We start from the raw sequence: 21,102 nt of genomic DNA, 5'->3' as shown, positions 1-21,102 counted from the left end.
AGCCCTGTTTCTTCCTCCCAGTTCATCCCTCCATCATTATCCATCCATGCATCCATCCTTGCATCCAGTAAACATTTATTGAGAACCTACTGTGATTAAACCATTGGTTCTCAACCTGGTTGCACATTATAGTCATGAGTAAGCTTTTAAAACATGGGTCCCACCTTCCAGAGATTCTGATGTAATTGGTCTGGGGTGGTGTTTGGGCCATCACTATTTTTCTTAAAGCTTCCTGAATAGTTCTAATGTGTAGCCTTGGAGATATGCTAGGTGCTGGGAATATAAAAAAATTGATGATATACCTTATAGCTTCAAATATTCATCTTTGACATTAACCTATAATTATAAAAGTTTATAAATTTGATGATTATGATTTGTGTAGTATAGTGTGAGAATAGAAAAGGTGCTTGTCCCAGCCTAGGTGGGTCAGAGATGACAGGGAGGACTTTATAGCCAGGATAGGGTGAGAGGTAAAGATGGAGTGACAGGTTTATTTTCCCAGTACATAATTATCATTTTCCTCCTCAGTGATTCCCACTTGGTGATTGAAAGATTTCCAGCTTCTTGACTTGGCTTTCAAAGCCCTCCTTTAGTGGAGAGATATCTCCCATACTCGTTGAACCTTTCTTTCTTACTGTACCCCTACTTATGCTGCAGTCACATGATTTTATGTTCCACACTTTGGCCCTGTATATTTAGGGCCTTTACCTATACTTTAGGACTTTAGTTCATGTGTTCCTTTTGCCCACAGGGGTCCCTGCATTTTCCAAGGAAAACAGTCCAAACCTGTTCCTTCTTCAGCTTTCAACTCCCCATTGCCATTTCTTACATGAAGTCTTTTCTAAGTCTCCCAACTGCCCTCTGTTTCTTTCTCTCTCCTACCCTCGGCCTCCCCTTCTCCTTCTTTCCCTCTCTGTCTCTCTTTGGTAGCAGTTATTGTACTTTTTTCTCCTGTAATAATTTTTTGTCTCTCCCACTAGACTGTAAGCTTTGTCCGATTAGGGAGCAGTATGTCTTACTCATTACTGAATCCCCAGGCCTACACAGTGTCATACACACAGTGGATAGGCATATTTGTGGCATAAACAAAAACACAAGGGTACAGGGAACTGGTTGGACTCAGTACCTGTCCCTAAGTACTCTCTGTCCCTCTGTTTTACTTTATCTGAGTAGAGAAGGAAGAGGAAATTGGTAAGAATGAGAAGAGAAATACATGGGTGGGACATGTTTCAGAATAGGTTTTGTGTATATGGTGGTGGTGAAGTTAGAATTGGGGTTTACAGAGGAAGAAATGGCATTTGGAAGCTTCTGAGTGGGAAGTAAGGTAACAGGAACATTTAGGTAAAGGAGTCACTGAGGAGCATGACATTTAGGAGTCTTGATACATTTTCCTTGAATGCTTACATGTGTGCTAGGGCTTTGAACACACATTGGACAGAGTTGTGCAAAAACTGTCAAGATACTATGGGGCATGTACCTCAGCCTGCTAAAATAATCAGTTACTACTCATGCATTGGGTGTTTCGGTTCTTTCCATTTTCAGGCATAGGTTTCCAGACATTGAATAAAAGCAACTTACATTATTGCTTGTTTTCAGAGTATAACCTAGTGGTTAAGACCATGGACTCTGGAGCCAAAGCATCTCTGAATTCTGGCTGTTCTACTTACTAGCTTTATGGCTAGTAATGTACTCAACATCTTTGTAGGCTTTTCAAGAATTCTGAGGTGGTATGAGAGTGCCACCTACTGTTCAGTTACTGGAGAGAAACAACCAGTAAATAATTTTGAGTCTGGCCATTTAACCATCAGGGTATGTTGGTTGCAGGTATTATTTAAGTAGTGGTTTTACATATATTATATAACTGGAGCCTCTCAAAAATCCTGGGAGATAGGTTTTCTTAATCCCATTTAATGGGTAAGTAAATTGAGGTCCTTTATTTTCCCCTCTTTGGGGATGGTAATGTTTCTCTTCCCTCCTCTAGACTTCTAACAACATTGATTTTTAGTCTGATCTTTGAGTAGTACTTAGAACTCCAAAAACCGGTGCTCTGTGGTTACCCACTGAAAAGACAGAAATACATGCTTAAGAGGTATTAATTTGTAGTAATCTTGAGTACAGGGTTAGCAGTTGCTTGAGCCTACCATCTTCTGGATCTCCCATATTACTTAAAGAATGTGATATAATGGAATGCTTTAAGTACTAGAGAATTCCGAAAAGTCCCATAAATTCTAAAAAGGTGGGATTGAGGAAGAAGGAAAATGTATGTGATTCAGTAAACTTGAACCAGATACGATACCCCTTCCCAAGCCTTGAGCATGTTGGTATATTTGATTTACTTTGATATTCCTTATTTGATATAGGCCATTTGATTTGAGACCATTAGTGGAAGAGGACTGTCATTCTACTCCTTTTTTAAAAAAGCAATCTAATTGAATGGCATGGGCTCTCTTCCTAAGAGAAGACCCATAGGTCCCTAACATGGTCTTTGTGCGAGGTTCAGGCCTACTATCTATGGTGTCTGAGGACTAATACCTGCATTTCTGAATGACTGACAAGATGAACCTGCTTGAGATGGTGGAGGTAGACAAGAAAAATAGCTCTTCATTATGAAATGAAAATTTCAACATGGAATGTTTGATGGACATCCATGCATTATTGTGATGGTCATCAGGATTTTAAGCTGGTTACAATGGCTGCATGCATTTTTATATGTACAGAAAAAGGAAATTTCTCACTGAAGCTGACTTACCAGTTATTTCTCTCAAAAATTGTTTGCAGCATCAGTGCCAGCAGTAGCTCCCAAGGGCTGTCTCAGCCATCTACCCAGACGACTCAATATCTGAGAGCCGACACACCCAACAATGCAACTCCTATCACCAGTAAGAGTTAATTTAATTCCAAAGATGATTTACTGACGTTGTCTGTGGTCTGTCTGCCAGTGGCACCTGTGTGCTTAGTTATTTGTGGGGCATGTGTACCATCCCATGTACATAGTATCTAACGTGCATAGAATTAGGCTTGATCCCCAACTTCTGCTTTCTAGAGCATTGAGTCAAACATTCTAAAATTAAAGTAGTAAAAATAATTTTTAAAAATTTAAGTTTAGGGCGCCTGGGTGGCTCAGTCGGTTAAGCGACTGCCTTCGGCTCAGGTCATGGTCCTGGAGTCCCGGGATCGAGTCCCGCATCGGGCTCCCTGCTCAGCGGGGAGTCTGCTTCTCCCTCTGACCCTCCTCCCTCTCGTGCTCTCTGTCTCTCATTCTCTCTCTCACAAATGAATGAATAAAATCTTTAAAAAAAAAAATTTAAGTTTAATTGCTAGAATTAATTTGGGGGGAGATTTCCATAGATTAATTCCATCAAAAGGGATACTGAATCGCTATAGAAATTCAGGAGGAATATTTTCAGGTAGTAAGATAGACTAAGCCATTGAGCTGTATGAAAACAGAGTCTTAGATTTTAATGAATTGTTTGATAATCTTAAGGGCTGTGGACTTTACATTGTGTTTTTTTTTTTAAGATTTTATTTATTTGAAAGAGACAGAGAGCCCTCGGCAGGGAAGAGAGGGGCAGAGGGGGCAGGAGAGGGACCAACAGACTCTGCCTCTGCGCTGAGCGTAGAGCCAATCCCAGGACCCTGAGATCATGATCTGAGCTGAAACCAAAAGTCCAACGCTTAACGAGCTGAGCCAGCCAGGCATATTGTTTTTTAATCACGATAGGAAGCTAGCTGCCATTAGAATTGAGAACATGGAATCTGATTTCCTTTCTCTTTAAACAGGATTTTGATGAAAGTTTTTATACTGTAACATATTGATGTTGGGGAAAATAATCATTCTTAGAATATAATTTAGACATAATGAGGAATCAGTCTCCACACAAACAAAAAAACAACGTAATCATCAAGATAAACAGTAGATCAGAATCAGGACTAAATTCAGTAGTGCTATTGATTAATTAGGTTCTTACAGACCTGTTGTGGTCTTTCTTTCTTTTTTTTAAAAAGATTTATGTATTTATTTATTTGACAGAGAGAGTGAGTGTGAGAGCAAGCACAAGCAGGGGGAGTGGCAGGCAGGCAGAGGGATAGGGAGAAGCAGGCTCCCTGCTGAGCAAGGAGCCCGATGTGGGGCTCGATCCCAGGACCCTGGGATCATGACCTGAGCCAAAGGCAGCCGCTTAACCGACTGAGCCATCCAGGCACCCCTGTTGTGGTCTTTCAATACTGTTTGCTGTTAAAAAAGAACTAGGATTCGCGGCGCCTGGGTGGCTCAGTCGTTAAGCGTCTGCCTTCAGCTCAGGTCATGATCCCGGCGTCCTGGGATCGAGCCCCGCATCAGGCTCTCTGCTCGGCGGGAAGCCTGCTTCTCCCTCTCCCACTCCCCCTGCTTGTGTTCCCTCTTTCGCTGTGTTTCTCTCTGTCAAATAAATAAAATCTTTAAAAAAAAAAAAAAAAGAACTAGGATTCTTTAGGGAAGTGGATGATTTCAGGACTAAGTCAGAAATGAACAAGATAAACCTGGGACATGTTGAGATGGGACATTTGAGCATCAAAAAGAGTGCAGTGACTTGAAACTGAATATGTAAAAATCCATGAGTTTGTAATAGTTTTTGAAAAAGTTGATCATGATCATGTGAGGTAACTAATAATGCCTCATTCTGATGACTGGCTATATGAACTGTATTTCATATTTCAGTGGTTTCAGAGTAACCAGGTAGTGCTGGTTGGTGAGGGAAAATGCTTCTTTACAGAAGGATCCTACTTAATAAATGTGGAAGGAGTGATAGAAAATCATATTTGCAACCTCTGTTAAAATATTTGATTCAGGAAAAGATCATCAATGTTTAAAACCTTGTGAACAAAGGGAAATGGGATCATTTGAGGGATCAGACTGTCACAGTCTCACTCCACTAATGAAACTTTGCATCGCTGACAGTCGGACAGCTAGATATTTTGTACTCCCACATGTGATATACCATCCATAGAGTATTTTTATCTCCCTTCCCCACTCCAAGAGTTAACCTGCACCTAATCACAGCTGTGGAACTGACTGGCAGTTTACAAGAAATACAGGGATAGAGGAACAAGTTAAATGATACTGGAAGAAGCAGATGCTGGATATTCTCTAGGATAACTGATCTGGTTTCTTTAATAAGAGTGGCAAGAAAAAGAAGAGGGGAAAGAGGGAATGCTCAAGATTAAGTAAAATTTATAAGAAATCATGACAATAGTTACCATCACTGCCGATGAAAGAAAGAATTATATGCCCTTTAGAAGATATGATGACAATTATGAAAGTAGTTCAAACTATCAGAAGAAACAAATCATTGCTTTTAATGTTTAGATGTCAAGCTTTGCTCATTAGTCAATTCTTGATTGTGACTATGACCTTGAAGAAGTAGAGATTCAATTATTATTATTATTTTTAAAGATTTTATTTATTTGAAAGAGAGCGACACAGCAAGAGAGGGAACACAAGCAGGGGGGGAGTGAGAGAGGGAGAAGCAGGCTTCCCGCCGAGCAGGGAGCCCGAGGTGGGGCTCGATCCCAGGACCCTGGGACCATGACCTGAGCCGGAGGCAGACGCTTAACAACTGAGCCACTCAGGCGCCCCGAGATTCAATTATTATGTACTAAAAGGAAAATACTTTTTAAAAGTCCATCAAAATTATTTATTAAAAATATTTTTAGATACTATCTATAAGAAGTATTATTTTTATGGACATTATCTTAAGGAGATAGATGGTTCATTTATTATGTATGGCAAAAACAAACACTTTTTAAAAATACAATGGAAATTCATTTGTGTATAAATAAAAAGAGACAAAAGAGAGGAGTAAAAAAATATTTGAAGACAGAATGGCCAAGAATTTTCCAAAATAACAAAACACAACAGACCACAGATCCGAGAAACTCCCAACAACTCCAGGTAGGATTAAACATATACAAATACAGACACATACCTGCATATATCCTATTCATACTGCTGATCAATGGAATCAGGTGTTGTCAGCTTAATCCGTTGGTCACAAAGCTCCCAAGCATATCATCTAGATACTGTAGCAGCCATTGGTGACGGTCATCTAGGTCTGCTAACTCTTCAGGGAGTTTTCTTCCCATATGTTTACCGAAGTGCATAAATCTTAGAGATACCATTCCAATTTTTACTTGCTGATGCTGAATCCTTCTTTGATTCTAACATTTTTTTCTTGGAATGAAAAGTTTAAGTTATGGCTAGGTAATTTTGTTTTTGCTTCCAATGTAGTAAGAATGGGAAATATGGGAGCTGAGAAACAGATGTATCTCACAGTGATTTGACCAGGCTATATAAAACGAGATTGATTAAATTGATCAGATGTTTTGTTAGAAAAGATAGTTTTACAAACATCTATTCATTTGAAAAGTTTTTTTGTTAGGAGACTATATTAGAAAATCTTTGGGAAAAAGTCCATAAAAGGGATTAAATTAAACACTATGAGTCAAAGCTTATTTCATTTGGCTGAAAGGCAGTTGAAGTGGTGGTAATGGTAATATTCATTTTAGTGTTTATTGTTTTAATTACTCATTTTAAGATTTTGGGGTAGGTGAAAAGTTTTTCTTTAAAATTTAGTGTGGTCTTTATAGGTAATTTTCCCTGTTCATGTCTGTGCCTTTTTCCTTTTATGATTTTTACATTTATTTATTCCTGTGAGTTGAGTCCTGAAGTTTTGACTGAATTAATTGACCCTGATGGCATAGTAAGGGTATTTATATTTCTTGGTCTGGCTTTGTTGGCTCCTCAGGTTATCCTACCCTGCGGATAGAGAAGAATGACCTGAGAAGTGTCACTCTTTTGGAGGCCAAAGCTAAGGTGAAGGATATAGCAATATCCAGGGAGAGGATAACTTTAAAAGATGTACTCCAAGAAGGTATTTATTATCTCAAAACCAGTTTCTCAAGGAGGATTTAATGTTAGCACTTTAAATTTTTTTATTTCAAATTTTAAGAATTTCATCTCTTTGTGTTTAAGGGTAGAAGTGCATAATTTATTTCCTTTATAAAACTGATTTTCATTTTTTATTTCTTTAGATCTTTAATTTGCCTTAATACAGCTTTGGCATAATTCTTAATTTTCAAGTATATTAAAGCATATATTATATATTAGCGTTTTTTACCTTTAAATACATTTTCATTCTTGTTTAAAGATGATATCACCACCTAGCAAGTCTATTTGCTGTGACAGATAGTATGGGGACTCTAGCAGACAGAGCAAGCATGGGCTTTGGAGTTACACCCAACTTCCAATCCCAGTCTCACAATTTATCACCTGTGTGACCTTGGAGAAATCATTTAATGTCTTCCACGGAGTCCAATTTCCTCTCCTATAAATTGAGACAAAATATTGTCTGTTGTTGAACTAGGTGTGAAGATCAAATGAAATGATGCATTAAGTGAACTAACACACAATAGATATTTTATAGATGTTATTACCCTTCCCTTCCCCACTTGTTGGTCCTTCTTTTCTTTCTTGAGTTTTAGGGTATTAATTGGGGAGATGGCTGACAGAAGAGTATAGAAATTAATAATAAAGTACTTCATTGAGCCCCTCAAGTTGTTAAAGAGAATTACCTTTCTCTTTCCACAATCCAGTTTGGAATGTTTTAAATATATATGAGTCATTCTGAATTCATCTCTTGGTTGAGATGGTTATAGGTCAATCACAGCTAAGAGAGAGGCTTGAACTGCCCCCAGTGACAAATAGTAATTAAAAGAAGCAAATTTTTGGGGTCTATTTTTGAATGTATGATGGGAGTCCATTTTTCTCCTTTGTTATTCTGAAACTAAGCCTAGAAGCTAACTCATAAATGCCTCTACTGATACCCAATTACTGAGTTCCGGTATTCCTGGCTATAACATTAGTTTATTTTGGATAATTCAGAAAGAATTCTCATATACTTAGTTTAAATATGACATTTCTAAAAGCACGTTAAAATATTTCTTAGTTACAAAGAATTTCTCTTTTTTGCTTTTAAAAATTTATTTTTTTAAGACTTTTTTTTTTTTAAAGATTTTATTTATTTGACAGTGAGAGATACAGCGAGAGAGGGAACACAAGCAGGGGGAGTGGGAGAGGGAGAAGCAGGCTTCCCGCCGAGCAGGGAGCCTGATGCGGGGCTCGATCCCAGGACCCCAGGATCATGACCTGAGCCGAAGGCAGACACTTAACGACTAAGCCACCCAGGCGCCCCTAAAGACTTTTTATTAGAGGGAGAGAGAAGGAGAAAGCTTGAGCAGGGGGAAGGGGCAGAGGGAGAGAAACGAGCAGACTCCCTGCTGAGCAGGGAGCCCAATGCAGGGGATGATTAATGATCTCATTAATTATTATTTTTCCTTTAGGTACTTTTGGGCGTATTTTCCATGGGATTTTAGTAGATGAAAAAGATCCAAATAAAGAAAAACAAGCATTTGTAAAAACAGTTAAAGGTAGGATTTTTTTCCATACTATTTCCAGAATGCTTTCCTAAGGTGGATCATGCCAGTGAAATTTCATCTCAAATTCTCAGTCTGTGCCTGACTTTAAGTCAGTCCATGGTAATTTAGCTGATATGAGACTAACTTTTGAGGAAATTTGGGTTGTTCTCATAAGGTATAGAAAATAGAGTTCTAATAATTTAAGATGTTAAAACACTAGTTATTACCCACGTTTGTAGTTAAACTACATCCATTTGACTTCATTGTTGCTGTATCTAATACTGTGTTTTCCTAGGTAAAAATTTTGTTTTTTCCCTCTTAAAAACATTATCAGTTTTTCTTTCTTTCCTCCTTCCCACTCCCAATACTGCAGTCTATAAAGAATAAAAAAATGAACCCCAGACTAAAAGTACCTTATGTGAATAGCCTTGTTCACTTTCCTCCCACTCCCCCTGCCTTTTTTCTGCTGTTATATATAATGCTGCAGAAAATATCCATGTGTGTATGTCTACTTTTTGGCTTACTTTTATAGGTATAGCTGTAGTTGGCATTGCTGTCCCAAGAGGTGTTTACATTTAAAATTTTGATAGATACTCTCTGATTGTTTGCTAAAGGGTAGCACTACTTTATGTCATCATGAACAGAATACCTATATTCACATAATCTCCTTTTGGAGAAATTTGATGCTTAATTTTTCACCTTATAATTTGATATTTATAAAAGTTTAAATCTTAGTTATATCTGTTTGCTCATTTTAAGAGAAAGAAAAATGTAATTTATAGGGTGCCTCATGTCTGACAGTGTCTGATACAGACAGATGACAGGATGTTAATTTTGAAAAAAACAAATTTAGCATTTTGATGTAGAAATAGAGGGAAAAATTAAATTCAGTTTTATATGTAGGAGGTGACAGTTTTATGAAATTTTCGAAGTTAGTTTATAAGATCGTATGTTTTTAAATCTTAAATGAATTCATGTAAAGTATGAAGGGTTTATGTTTATTGTTTCTAAAAAGCTGTACTAACCTAACAAAAAAATGTGAAATTTGATTTTTTTTAATTTAGCAAAATTGCTTGCTTAAGGATCCTGCAAAAACATACACACACAGACACTAAACCACTAAACCACCACACAAACCACTAAACAAGTGGTTTAACTTACTATACTGTTCAGTATGTATTTTATCTACCTACTTCTAGCCCCAAAGCACTTTTAAAAGGTAATATTTAAATTAGGTCCAGTAGATTTCCTGACTAGTTTTGAAGAATATTTTACATATTACTCTTTGTAAATGTAAAATTTGAACCCTAAGTTTAATAACTGTTGACTTTTGTCACATTTCCCCCATTTTTAAGGAAATATTTCTCTAATTTTAATATTTCTTCTGGGGTTTATACGTAATCTGTGGGCAGTTTACAACTGGGCTGTTACTAATTTGTTCTGAATGAATCTTGAATTAGCAGAAGAGCCTTCTAATCAGAATTGGATTGATTTAGGGTTGGAAGGGGGGGAAAAGGAAATAATAGTGATAAGAAAACACAATGTGGATACTGGGACTGTTTCACAAGATAAGATTTCTCCTTCCGGATACACTTGAAATTGTAGTCACTTGGTTGTTTCTACGCCTTACCACTGTAATTATAATGTTCCTTCTGAGCTAGCGGGAAATAAGAGAAAGCACAGTGAGTCCTTAGCCAAGATGTGGTCCTGGTTTGCATGAGAAACAAAGAGGAAGTGCATTGACCACAGCCCTTGCCTCAAAATTATTAGATAACTCCACATGATTGGGTATTTCTGAGATTTACTCTTTTGGAATGTTATTATTTTTTTAATTGAAGCTATGTAGAGCTGACCAAGTTCTTTCACAAATCCGTATGCTTTGTTACATGCCACACAATTAGAAGTGCAGCTTAAAATGCAAGAAGAAAGTTTTCAAAAGATTATTGCCCTTTGCAAAGCTTTAGGCATAAGCAAGAAATTGCAGTTTGGCTTCTTAAAATATTCATAAATTTGCACAGAGACTTAATGGACATTCTAATATAAATTTACAGAGATTAAAATTAGGAATCTGAATTTCACAGTGAATATTGTGAAATTGAATTCGATAGAATTAATTAATTTGAGGTTATTGGTGTTAGGGTCTTGTTTTGTTTCATAGCTGCTAATATTTTGCAATTTTGAAATGTTTTTTATCGTTTCGTTTTTTCTTGTAATATTTTGGAATGTAAGTATTTGAGTATTTTTTTTTTCAAATGTATACATCTTAAAATAGACATTTCAGTATTTAAAATTAAAAGACTTGGACTAGACTGGGAAAGGAATCCAGGAAATTGATTTTTTCTTACTAAATGGATAAAATTTTTTTTTCCCAAACTCAGAGTGTTCTTAGATCATCATCCAGTTCAGGTGTCCCTTGCTTAATAAAGTATGCTTATTAAAGTTAAGAATTTGAAAAAAATTATGCATAAAATGACATGCCCTGAAAAATTAACTTTTACTTGGTTCTTAATACCCTTGACAGGAAAGTAAACAATTACTAACTGGGTGCAGACCTCCAGCTATTACTATTGCAATCTGAAAAAGACCCTACTGGTCCCCAAATCATCCTGACCATAATTTATTTTTTTATTTTTAAGATTTTATTTATTTATTTGATAGAGACACAGTGAGAGAGGGAACACAAGCAGGGGGAGTGGGAGAGGGAGAAGCAGGCTTCCTGCCGAGCAGGGAACCCAATGTGGGGTTTGATCCCAGGACCCTGAGATCATGACCTGAGCCAAAGGCAGACGCTTAATAGCTGTGCTACCCGGGTGCCCCATGGCCATAATTTAATTAAAATTTATTTAGACTACAGAAAGAGAAATAAAGGCACATTCTGCCATTCCTAGATGATCCTAAATTTTGAGCAGTTTTTAGACAACTAGAGTTTATTCCAGCAGACATTGGTGTGAAGCACCTTTTCCAGAGAAGTACCAAGTGTTTTAAGTTCTTGGCTTTTTGTCCACCCATCTTACATTCCTACAAAGGTTTTAAACTAAATGAAGCTGTCTGGAAAAGTGGACACAACTAGCAAGTGTGGAAGAGAGAGTGATTCTGGTTAGTTTTAGAAGAAAATGAAATTTGTGGTTTCTTAGCTTCAATAGCTCTACTTTTAAGGAGCAAATGTGACACAGACTCCTAGTGCCTGACTTCAGTGTTCTGGATTTTACTCTTGGTTCACTATTTTACTAGGTAGAGCTGGGATGTGGATCTTAGCTCTGCCACTCTTTCTCTCTTTTTCTCTCTCTTGTTGCATTGATCAGAAGCTTTATAAATTATTACTACTATTTTTACTGTTGATATACAAATTAGTCTTTTTCTTCATATAGATCAAGCTTCTGAAATTCAGGTGACAATGATGCTCACTGAAAGTTGTAAGCTACGAGGTCTTCATCACAGGTGAGAGAAGAAACCACCCAGCACTTAAGTGTTAATAAGCATGGTAACATTGTATGCTACATTTTTATTTTAAGAACGTTGTGATATGTTCTGAATTGAAAGCTTTTTGGAATAGCTTTTTTTTTTTTTAAGAATATTAAAGTGAAATGCGTGCCTAGTGCACAAAATTTAAAAATGCAGTGAAGTATAAAGAAGAAAATAAAGCAGAGTATGTAAGTCCACATCTGGATAAACATAGCTAAGCTTTCAAGAGAGTTTTTACATATTTGTATGCGTATTTTCCTTTAAAAAATAGGATAGGGATATATACTAAAAAATATCTGCTATGAAATTTTTTAACAAAGGATACCAAAAACAAGCATAATTAACACCAGTAATCCCGTCTCCTAAATTCAGTGATAGTGAACATTTTGTCTTTTGTTTGGTGTTTGTGTATATGTCTATTATCTATCCAGATGATACATAGATACTTATGAGTGTAGAAATATTTTAAAGTAAAATGGGTATCTCAACACTTTCAACACTTTCAATTCATTTCCAACATGTAATTCCACACGCCCCATGACGATGTTTTCTTAAATAATCATAACACCATTATTATCTTTAATAAGGTTAATAGGCTTTTTGATATAACAAAACAATGTACCTAACTCTTCATAGAAGTAACTATGAATTCATGTCCACATTTAAAAAAGATATGTAGCAGCTGATTGAATGGATGTACTATGTTTTATATTTAACCAGTGTCTTATTAGGTCATAGTATAATTTAAAAAAAATACTGGTAGTTCTATATAAAGAACTTTTTTTTAAAAAAAGCTTGATTATAAGTCCTCTTCACAGAGCTATAATGAAAGCTTCTACCTTCTGAGATAGAAAGGGCTTAAATATAGTATTGCATTATGCAGCAGTATCAGTAATGGGGCAAGGTCTTCGTTTTTTGTTTTTTTTTTAACAGCTTGTAAAGTCAGTTTCGTTTGTATGCTTATTGCAGATTTGGTTGCGTATATTTACAAAAATGGGACAGTGACCATCCCTGTTGGAAGATATTTATGGACTTCTGGGGAAAAAAAACACATGAAAAAGTGATGCATGCAAAAGGCAGCATGCATTTTAATTTCTGGGTACTTTGAGCAGTTACTTGGGTTCTGCCAAAAAATAAGATGACTATGCAGAGTTCTATTTTGAATGTCATTTATACTTTTGTTCATATTTGAAAGAATTTGAGAACCTAAAAAGAAGGCAGCAGTTGTAAGATTAATAAAATGGTAATGAAAATCAAACTGAGTTTTATGGCATTGTGATGGTGGAAGAGAAAACAAATAAGCCAACAATGAAGACACAAATATTTTTGCTGTGATTGAACATAAAATATCTCTTAGCTTCTGGGCAGTCAGGCTTGAGGAACCATTAAAAGTTGATAAATCTCAGTATTAGAAGAGAAACAAACATAAATATTCCTTGGGGGAGGAAAAAAGGTTTTCTAGTTTCAAATTGTGAGGCAGCTGCCTCATTAAGCTTATAATCTACTTGGGACATTGATTAATATAACTGAACAGATAAACTTTGTAGTTTCACTGAGTATAAAAAATCCCAGGGACCTTTGAAAAAATTGAACACACAGTACTGAGTGACGGAAGATGTCCCATTGAAGGATTAAAGTCAAGTGGTTGAAGAAAGTTATCTTCCATTGGCCTGATTCAGTCCAAGTGTAGAACTTACAGAGGAATGGATGGCTAACTCATTCCTGAGACTGTATTTTCTAAAAAACACATTTTGTTTCCTCTGAGTAACAAAATAAGAATTGGTTAATGGTCATTTGGAAATGTCCTTCTTGGCAGTATTGGAAATGCTTGATGTTCTCTTATGCTGACACTAGGGGGAAGAGTCAAAAGTGTTTAATACTAGTATGTAATGTTAATCTAGTACTTCGGTACCTACCTGGTATTCTTACCCTGGTAGAAGGTCTGCACCACTTCAGCACAGGAGTGGGAGACTGGACAAATCCAGACAAAGCCAGGATTTTCCTAAGAAGCAGTTTTATATCCATTGTAGCCCAAAAATGGTTTGGCTGAAAAAATGTTCAGAACAAGTATTTGGAGCATTTTTCATGTGGCTTTTCAGCTGTAGTGTTTTCCAGCCAGCATCCTATCAGGATGAATTAGCAGCCCCAAGACACCCTTAGGTGATGGAATTCCACATGCTAAATGGGGTTGATACTGGACATTCAGTGATTGGGGAAAGTCTTCTAGAGGCAAATTGTGTAGCTTAGTCATAGTTAATTGTTCTTCCTGGCTATACAGTAATACCAGGACTCCTAGGTTTTTTGCTTTTTGTTTTTTTAAGTAGGTGCCACACCCATTGTGGAGCCCAATGCAGGGCTTGACCCTGGGATCAAGACATGAGCTGAAATCAAGTGTTGGATGCTTAACTGACTGAGGCACTCAGGAGCCCAGGACTCCTAATTTTTAATGAGCAAAACATATTGTCAATATGTAGAAAGTACATTATTGTTCTTTACACTCATTGTTGCAGGTTTTTTCACTTTTAAGGGGACTAGGGCCTACCATGCTTTTCTTTCTGACCCCTGGTGTTATGGCTGTGTCTATGCATTTATTTGTTCATTGGCTTATTCTTTTTTTATTTTATTTTATTTATTTATTTGACAGAGAGAGAGATAGCGAGAGCAGTAACACAAGCAGGTGGAGTGGGAGAGGGTGAAGCTAGCTTCCCACTGAGCAGGGAGCCCAATGTGGGGCTCGATCCCAGGACTCTGGGATCATGACCTGAGCTGAAGGCAGACGCATAACGACTGAGCCACCCAGGCGCCCCTCATTCGCTTATTCTAATTCATGAAGTGCCAATTTTGCACTTGCAACTCTGCTAGGCCTGAGGGATAAAAATGAACTTAATGAGCTTCAGTGTTCATATTACAGAACTTATCGAGCAAACGAAATACACTCAGTAAGAAATGATGCCTTGTTTCAGAATTTAACTTTTTAGAACTGGTTGTGATGTATAATTCCACATGCAAAACATGTTTACTTCGTGTTTTAACATTCCACAAGTAAGAATTGTAAAGTGTTGAAATATTTTAAAGCATTTTGAAAGTTTTTATTCCTTTTTCCACTGGAATTTGTGAGAATAATTTTTACTGTAAGTTAAAATAGCTGTAGAAATAAAATTTATTTTATTTTAATTGTAACTTAATTTAATGACATCAGAAGTGCTTCATAACAGAGTGCTCTTGAGTTATTTCTCCTTGTAGTTTGCTCTCCACTGGCCCAAGCTGCCTGATGGCAACCTTCTTAACACTGAGTGCCTCCCAGCTCTCCCTCTGCAAGCACACTGGGCAAGACTGAGAACTAGATGCAGTTCTTGTCTCATGTCCCCACAGAACTTTCCCTTCCTCTGCCTTGTTCTTGTCTACAGCACCAGTTTCTGCTTTCATCCATTCTTCATCTAGGTCCCAGATCTTCCTCTTTATCCTCCTTTCCTTTATAAAATGGACAGAATGAAGACCAGCCATTTTGTACCTTAAAACATCTTCATGCGGCTTGTTACCTCTTCTGGAGGGCTTTTAATGATTTGATCTCAAAAAGCACTAAAATACCTTTAACTCTGTTCAGTGGATTTCAGACATGAGGAGAGGAGCAGAGGAGTAATTTTGGGGAGGGGGGTTTGAGAGATCGGGTAACTCCATTACTTCTAAAATCATGGTGTGCTCAGTTAAACCTGAATACAGACCTGCTGTAGTCATTTTAGTGTGCATGCGACTTGGTGTGAAAAGAGGCTCTGTCACTTCCCTTGTATTCTTTCTTGCTCTCCTGGGAGGGCATATCCATTGGTCCAGGGGAAAGCACAAGGGTTTCTGGAATCAGATGACGCTTTGAATTTTTTTCTCCATGCACTTGTTGTTTGTCCTTGGCAGATTATCTAACCTCTCTCTGTATGGGTTTCCTCACAAAGTGGGACTAATCATCACTGGCACTGTTAGACTGAAATGCAAGCAGAAGCTGTACTTAGAGGGGTTACCTTGTGCAAGTTTACTCATCTCTGAGTCCTCATTTTCCGCTCCTTGGGGTTAGTGCTTTCCCTTTTAGTAACTCCTGTGCAGCATGAAGGGAGCCCATAGCTTTCACTTGGGCACTGTTGGGCCAGAATTGTGTGACTGTGGTTTTAAAAGAGACACATGCTCAGTTGAGACAATTGAGACAATTTAGAAAATCCAGAAACGGCAAGGTAGCAAGCAAGGTAGAAATGATCTAAAGCCCTGCAACTCAAAGACAACAACTTTTAATTCTTGTCCTATTTTTGTGCAGAGTTTTATTAGTTTTTCTCCATGTTTGGAATTATCCTGCAAACATATGTGAATTTTGTACCTTGCTTTCCTATAAGATAAACATTTACTCCTCTTAACATCTTTTTGTGGCCATTTAATTGTTATATACTGTCCTATGATTTGGGTGTACTCTTGCCTTACATTTGCACGTTGAAGTCGTTTGCAACTTTTTGCTATTAATACTGCATTAACTATCCTTGTTCATGTAGCTTTTTAATGTTTAATATTTCCTTATTAAATATCCTTAGAGGCAAAATTTGCTAAGTTAAGGAATAGGAATGTTTTTAAGGCTATGTTACTTGTGTTGTCAGATACTTATTAAATGCTTATTTTTTGTGGGACAAAATACAGAGCATTGGGTATAAAAATAAGAGTTCATGTTAGTTTTTGCATTTTAGAAATTTTTAGCATAGTGGGGAAAATGAGATAATTATGTGTAAAGTTACATAACCTTGGAGAAAATTAAATTATTTCCAGATACCAGTGGAAAGAGGTGTCATTAGGCAATAGGATGAAAGTATTTATGTGTGCCATGGAAATTTAAAGAGAAACAAGAATGTTACTACATGCTTTGGCTTTATTCATAACAGCATTTTATGGTTGGTGTGATGCCATGTTAGAGGTATGGAAACTAAGGCCAGGAGAGATAGTCACACAGACTATCTATAAATGGTAAATACAGGATTTAGAAATCAGATTCTAAGTCTCATGTGACCAGCTAAGGATATCTTGGCTGTTGTGGCATTTGAAGCCTCTTTGAGGTCTTCTTGATGATCATACTCTGGTCCATAGTCTGCATGGAGGTCTTTTTTTTTCTTCTTTAATGTGTTGATGGACTTAAGGGTATGTTATAATACACTCATAATGCATTAAGTCATTTTTAAATGTCTCTGATTACCCTTTAAGAGTAAAGATTTAGTGTGGCTAGAGTGTGTCTTCAGAGAATCCAGTCCACAGGAAACAACTTCGAGTTTATAGCTTTTCCCTACCAAGAAAATGCATATGTAGAAAATACTGAAGTCTAGTTTTAAAGGGCATTTGTTAATTTTATTGCATTTTTAAAGGTAATCATGTTTTTAAGTATGTTTGAGACTTTCTTGTTTTGTTTTAGGTTATCTTTATTACTTTTTATTAAAAATAAGCCTTTGAGGTTTTAGATTTCACTTGTCTTTTTCCTGATTTCTTATTATTTTGTAGAAACCTTCTTCCTATTACGCATGTGTGTATAGAAGACGGAGAAAAACCCATGGTGATACTGCCTTACATGAATTGGGGGAACCTTAAATTGTTTTTACGGCAGTGCAAATTAGTAGAGGCCAATAATCCACAGGTGAGAAAAATTTGCCCAGATATCAATTATTTACCAGGAACTTCTGATAGTATCTTTGAAAGTAGATGTTAACCTTCTTGTATATAAACTGTGTAAAAGCCTGCAAAAGAAACTCAAAATGAGCCAGAAGATAATTATAACCTGTTGATTTAGAGGAAGATGGTTTATGATTCCTGTCTTGAAGGTTGCACTTTACTGATGCTGAAGTTTTTCCTTTTTCTCCATTGTGTGTTTATTTATAATCACCTCAACTCTAACACCATCTCCGTCATTTTCCTGATAACTCTTTGAAGGCACTGGTACTAGATCTCCCTTCTAGGAATGGAAACACACTTGACTGAGTCATTTGGTCCATATTGTATCAAAAGCTGGTGGTGACTGGAAGTCTGGATTATGGAGATAATTGGATCTATTTTTAATATGCTTGGCTGTAAGATGTCAGTCATCTAAGAGTTTCCTTCTCTTCACTGCTTGTGCACATAGCTGTGAAGCATTTGGCTACATTCCAGATGCATGGTGGTAGTTATCCTAAAGCCTAGCTGTTGTTTTGTTGCCTACTGTAACTTGTAGCCATATTAAGTTTGTTTTAGGGTTTATAATAGTGTACGTACTATGGTTACCAGGAGAAAGTGGATTCAAAGGCTGCATTGAGTACTTGACTTAATATGTCACTATGCTTTGTAAATTGACAGGATTAAAGCCAGGGTTCCAACAAGTTGTTGGAGGCTGTAGCCCATCAGCATCACCTGAGGAAGAGTTTCATTCCTCAGCCCACAAGACTGGTATCCTGGCTCTAAGAGGAACACGTCAGTAGTGAGAGCTGTAGACTTCTGTTAGCTAGAAAATGGTCCCCAGAGATCATCTAATAAAAACTATGAGTTTTAAAGAAGAGAACAGGTTACTGAATAGTAAGCACTGGAAATTTTACCTTGAGAGTCATGGAACAAATAATTATTGAGCAGCTACTATATGTGCTGGATGTTGGGGAGCTATACCTGACAGATGAGAGAGGCGGTAAAGTAAATGGTAAGTTATATTACAGAATGGTAAGGCTGTAGTAGATACAAATATTAGGGAGCTATGAGAACATATTCTTGGTCAAGAAGTAGGTTTTTAAAACTCCATGTGTAGGTGTGAAGAAGTATTTTGGGATGGAGTAGGACTGTGGAATAAAATAAGCAGCTGACTGCCATCATCATTTTTGTGCTAACTGCAAACGTCGTTTTTTTTTTTTTTTTTAAACCACAGGCAATTTCTCAACAAGACCTGGTACACATGGCTATTCAGATTGCCTGTGGAATGAGCTATCTGGCCAGAAGGGAAGTTATCCACAAAGACCTGGCTGCTAGGAACTGTGTGTAGGTGCCATGAGCTCATCATGTCATTTCAGTGGACTGGGGGCTCTCCCCAGGAGTCACAGTGGGCATCGTATGGTATTGAAGAATAACTGTGATCCATATGTTTTAAATACGCCAATTGTATTTGATGTTCATGTCTCTACTTTTCAGCATTGATGACACACTCCAAGTTAAGATCACAGACAATGCCCTCTCCAGAGATTTGTTCCCCATGGACTATCACTGTCTGGGGGACAACGAAAACAGGCCAGTTCGGTGGATGGCTCTGGAAAGTCTGGTTAATAATGAGTTCTCCAGTGCTAGTGATGTGGTAAGTTCTGGAACTCCTGGATATCAGCAGGCTTTATGTTTTAATTTTTTTTTTTTCTATCTTTTTAAATCTAGTAATTGTTCCCTGAAATGTTTCAATGAGAAAGCAAGCGTAGTTAGCTCCATTCAGTCAGTTTCTGGAAAGAAGCTGTGACCCAAACCATGATCTGTGACTGTGCATAATCACATTTCATCCTCAGAGTAGCCCTGTGAGGGGGCTGTTAACACTATGAAGTAGCTGGACACTAATATCCCAATTTTAAAGGTGGATATCAAGGCTTAGAGAGGTTTCCATAGCTGATTATTTTTCTTTCTTATTTAAGTCTCAGAATGACCAGCTGGTTGCCAGATCATAAAGATTTATTGTTTTCTTCTTTTCAAACAACCTCTTCCAACATTATGACCTGTGTAATTTATAATTCCCCAGATGTCACTCTCTTCCCTTTTGTCGGTTTCTGAGTAGTTCTGCCCACCAGAGCAGATCATATAGTGGGATCTTTTATACTTAGTGATGAATAGTTTCAGAAGCCATGTTTACTTGTGGGTATTTTGCAGATATTTTAAGTTGCTTTTATTTTTTATTTTTTGAATATTTATTTGTCAGGGAGAGAGAGAGCACAAGCAGGCGGAGTAGCAGGCAGAGGGAGAGGGAGAAGCAGGCTCCCTGCTGAGCAAGGAGCCCGATGCCGGGCTGATTCCAGGACCCCGGGATCATGACCCGACCCGAAGGCAGACGCTTAACCAACTGAGCCACCCAGGCACCCCTTAAGTTGCTTTTAATTTCTCATTTTTAGTCGGATTTGAAAGATGGATTTATTTTCCTGTCTCTTGCTTATTGTAGTTTATTATTGTAGCTGAATAGCTAGAGATTAGGTGAAACTTGGGCTTATAAGGTCCCACTCTATGACCACTCAACGATGTTAGTGTTTGTTACTTATAAAATCTTATAGATTGTTTGCTTCAAAGTTTCAGTTGTAAAAATCAGGCTTACTATATCATTGTATCTTGTGTCTCATCAATATGTTTTATTTACAGTATAGGGTTACCCTTTTACTTCCAAGTTTGTATGCTTTAAGGATTACTCTCTTAATATTCTCATTTCCCCAGTGTAATTAGTGTCCTCTGGATGCTATAGCAAATTATTGCAACTTTGGTGGTAAAACAACAGATTTATTCTCACAGTTGAGTTCTGGAGGTCAAATGTCTGATATCAAGGTGTAGGCAGGGCCATGCTCCTTCCAGAGGTCCTAAGGGGGAAACCGTCCTTCTTCCGGCTTCAGGTGGCTGTTAGCATCCTTCATGGCTGCATCTCTCTGCTTCTTGTTCATATCACCTTCTCCTCTGTGTATGTCTGTCTCTTAAAACACCTGCCTCTCCCTTATGAAGATAATGTGATTGCCTTTAGGACCCACCTATATAATGTAGGATAAGCTTTTTTGAGGGGAGGAAAGGGTTGCATTTTTGTTTTTGATTTTGAGTTTTCTCAAATAATGTGAAAAGAGAAAGCAGAGTTTGATTTTAGGCTATCACATGGCTGCTGTATTGAATATCATTAAGGACCAATTTTACTCTTATTGATATCGTACTAGTTTGGGGGGTTGCCAGATCTTTATTTAGAAGTTCTGAATTATAGCTGGAATTCTTTGCCACTTCTACATTAAGCAAAGCTGTTTTCACAGGGGTGCAAATGAGTTTAACTTTGGTTTTAGCACATAGCTTTAAAACATAGTATCAGTTAAACTAGAACTATATGGTTTTCAAATCTACCCCTTTAGTAGAAAGGCTTACATCTGAATGTTTTTGAATGCAGGAAAATAAAAGAAACTTCATTATTCTTCATTATTTTTTTTTTAAATCTTACTCTGTTGTTGATTT

General features: G+C 37.2%; 1 protein-coding gene across 3 annotated transcripts in view; it reads left to right on the top strand.

Annotated features, from left to right (window-relative positions):
* The window catches only part of RYK (receptor like tyrosine kinase), an 84,906-nt gene that overhangs the window by 40,505 nt on the left and 23,299 nt on the right, over positions 1-21,102 (top strand). For 2 of the 3 annotated variants that reach the window (XR_014147102.1, XM_081826633.1), the window contains exons 7-13: positions 2,779-2,880; positions 6,775-6,908; positions 8,377-8,463; positions 11,820-11,889; positions 17,428-17,560; positions 18,809-18,918; positions 19,069-19,228. Coding sequence is in view for 2 of the 3 variants with exons in the window: in XM_081826633.1 (XP_081682759.1) it covers positions 2,779-2,880; positions 6,775-6,908; positions 8,377-8,463; positions 11,820-11,889; positions 17,428-17,560; positions 18,809-18,918; positions 19,069-19,228 (796 nt within the window). In the remaining variant the exon portion in view is untranslated. The remainder of the gene's footprint in view (positions 1-2,778; positions 2,881-6,774; positions 6,909-8,376; positions 8,464-11,819; positions 11,890-17,427; positions 17,561-18,808; positions 18,919-19,068; positions 19,229-21,102) is intronic. The other variant, XM_006736899.3, reaches the window with a different exon arrangement.

Source organism: Leptonychotes weddellii, chromosome 1 (genome assembly GCF_054177405.1).
Source record: "Leptonychotes weddellii isolate Sample4059 chromosome 1, ASM5417740v2, whole genome shotgun sequence".
NCBI lineage: Eukaryota > Metazoa > Chordata > Mammalia > Carnivora > Phocidae > Leptonychotes > Leptonychotes weddellii.
This window is presented reverse-complemented; position numbering and strand designations above follow the sequence as displayed.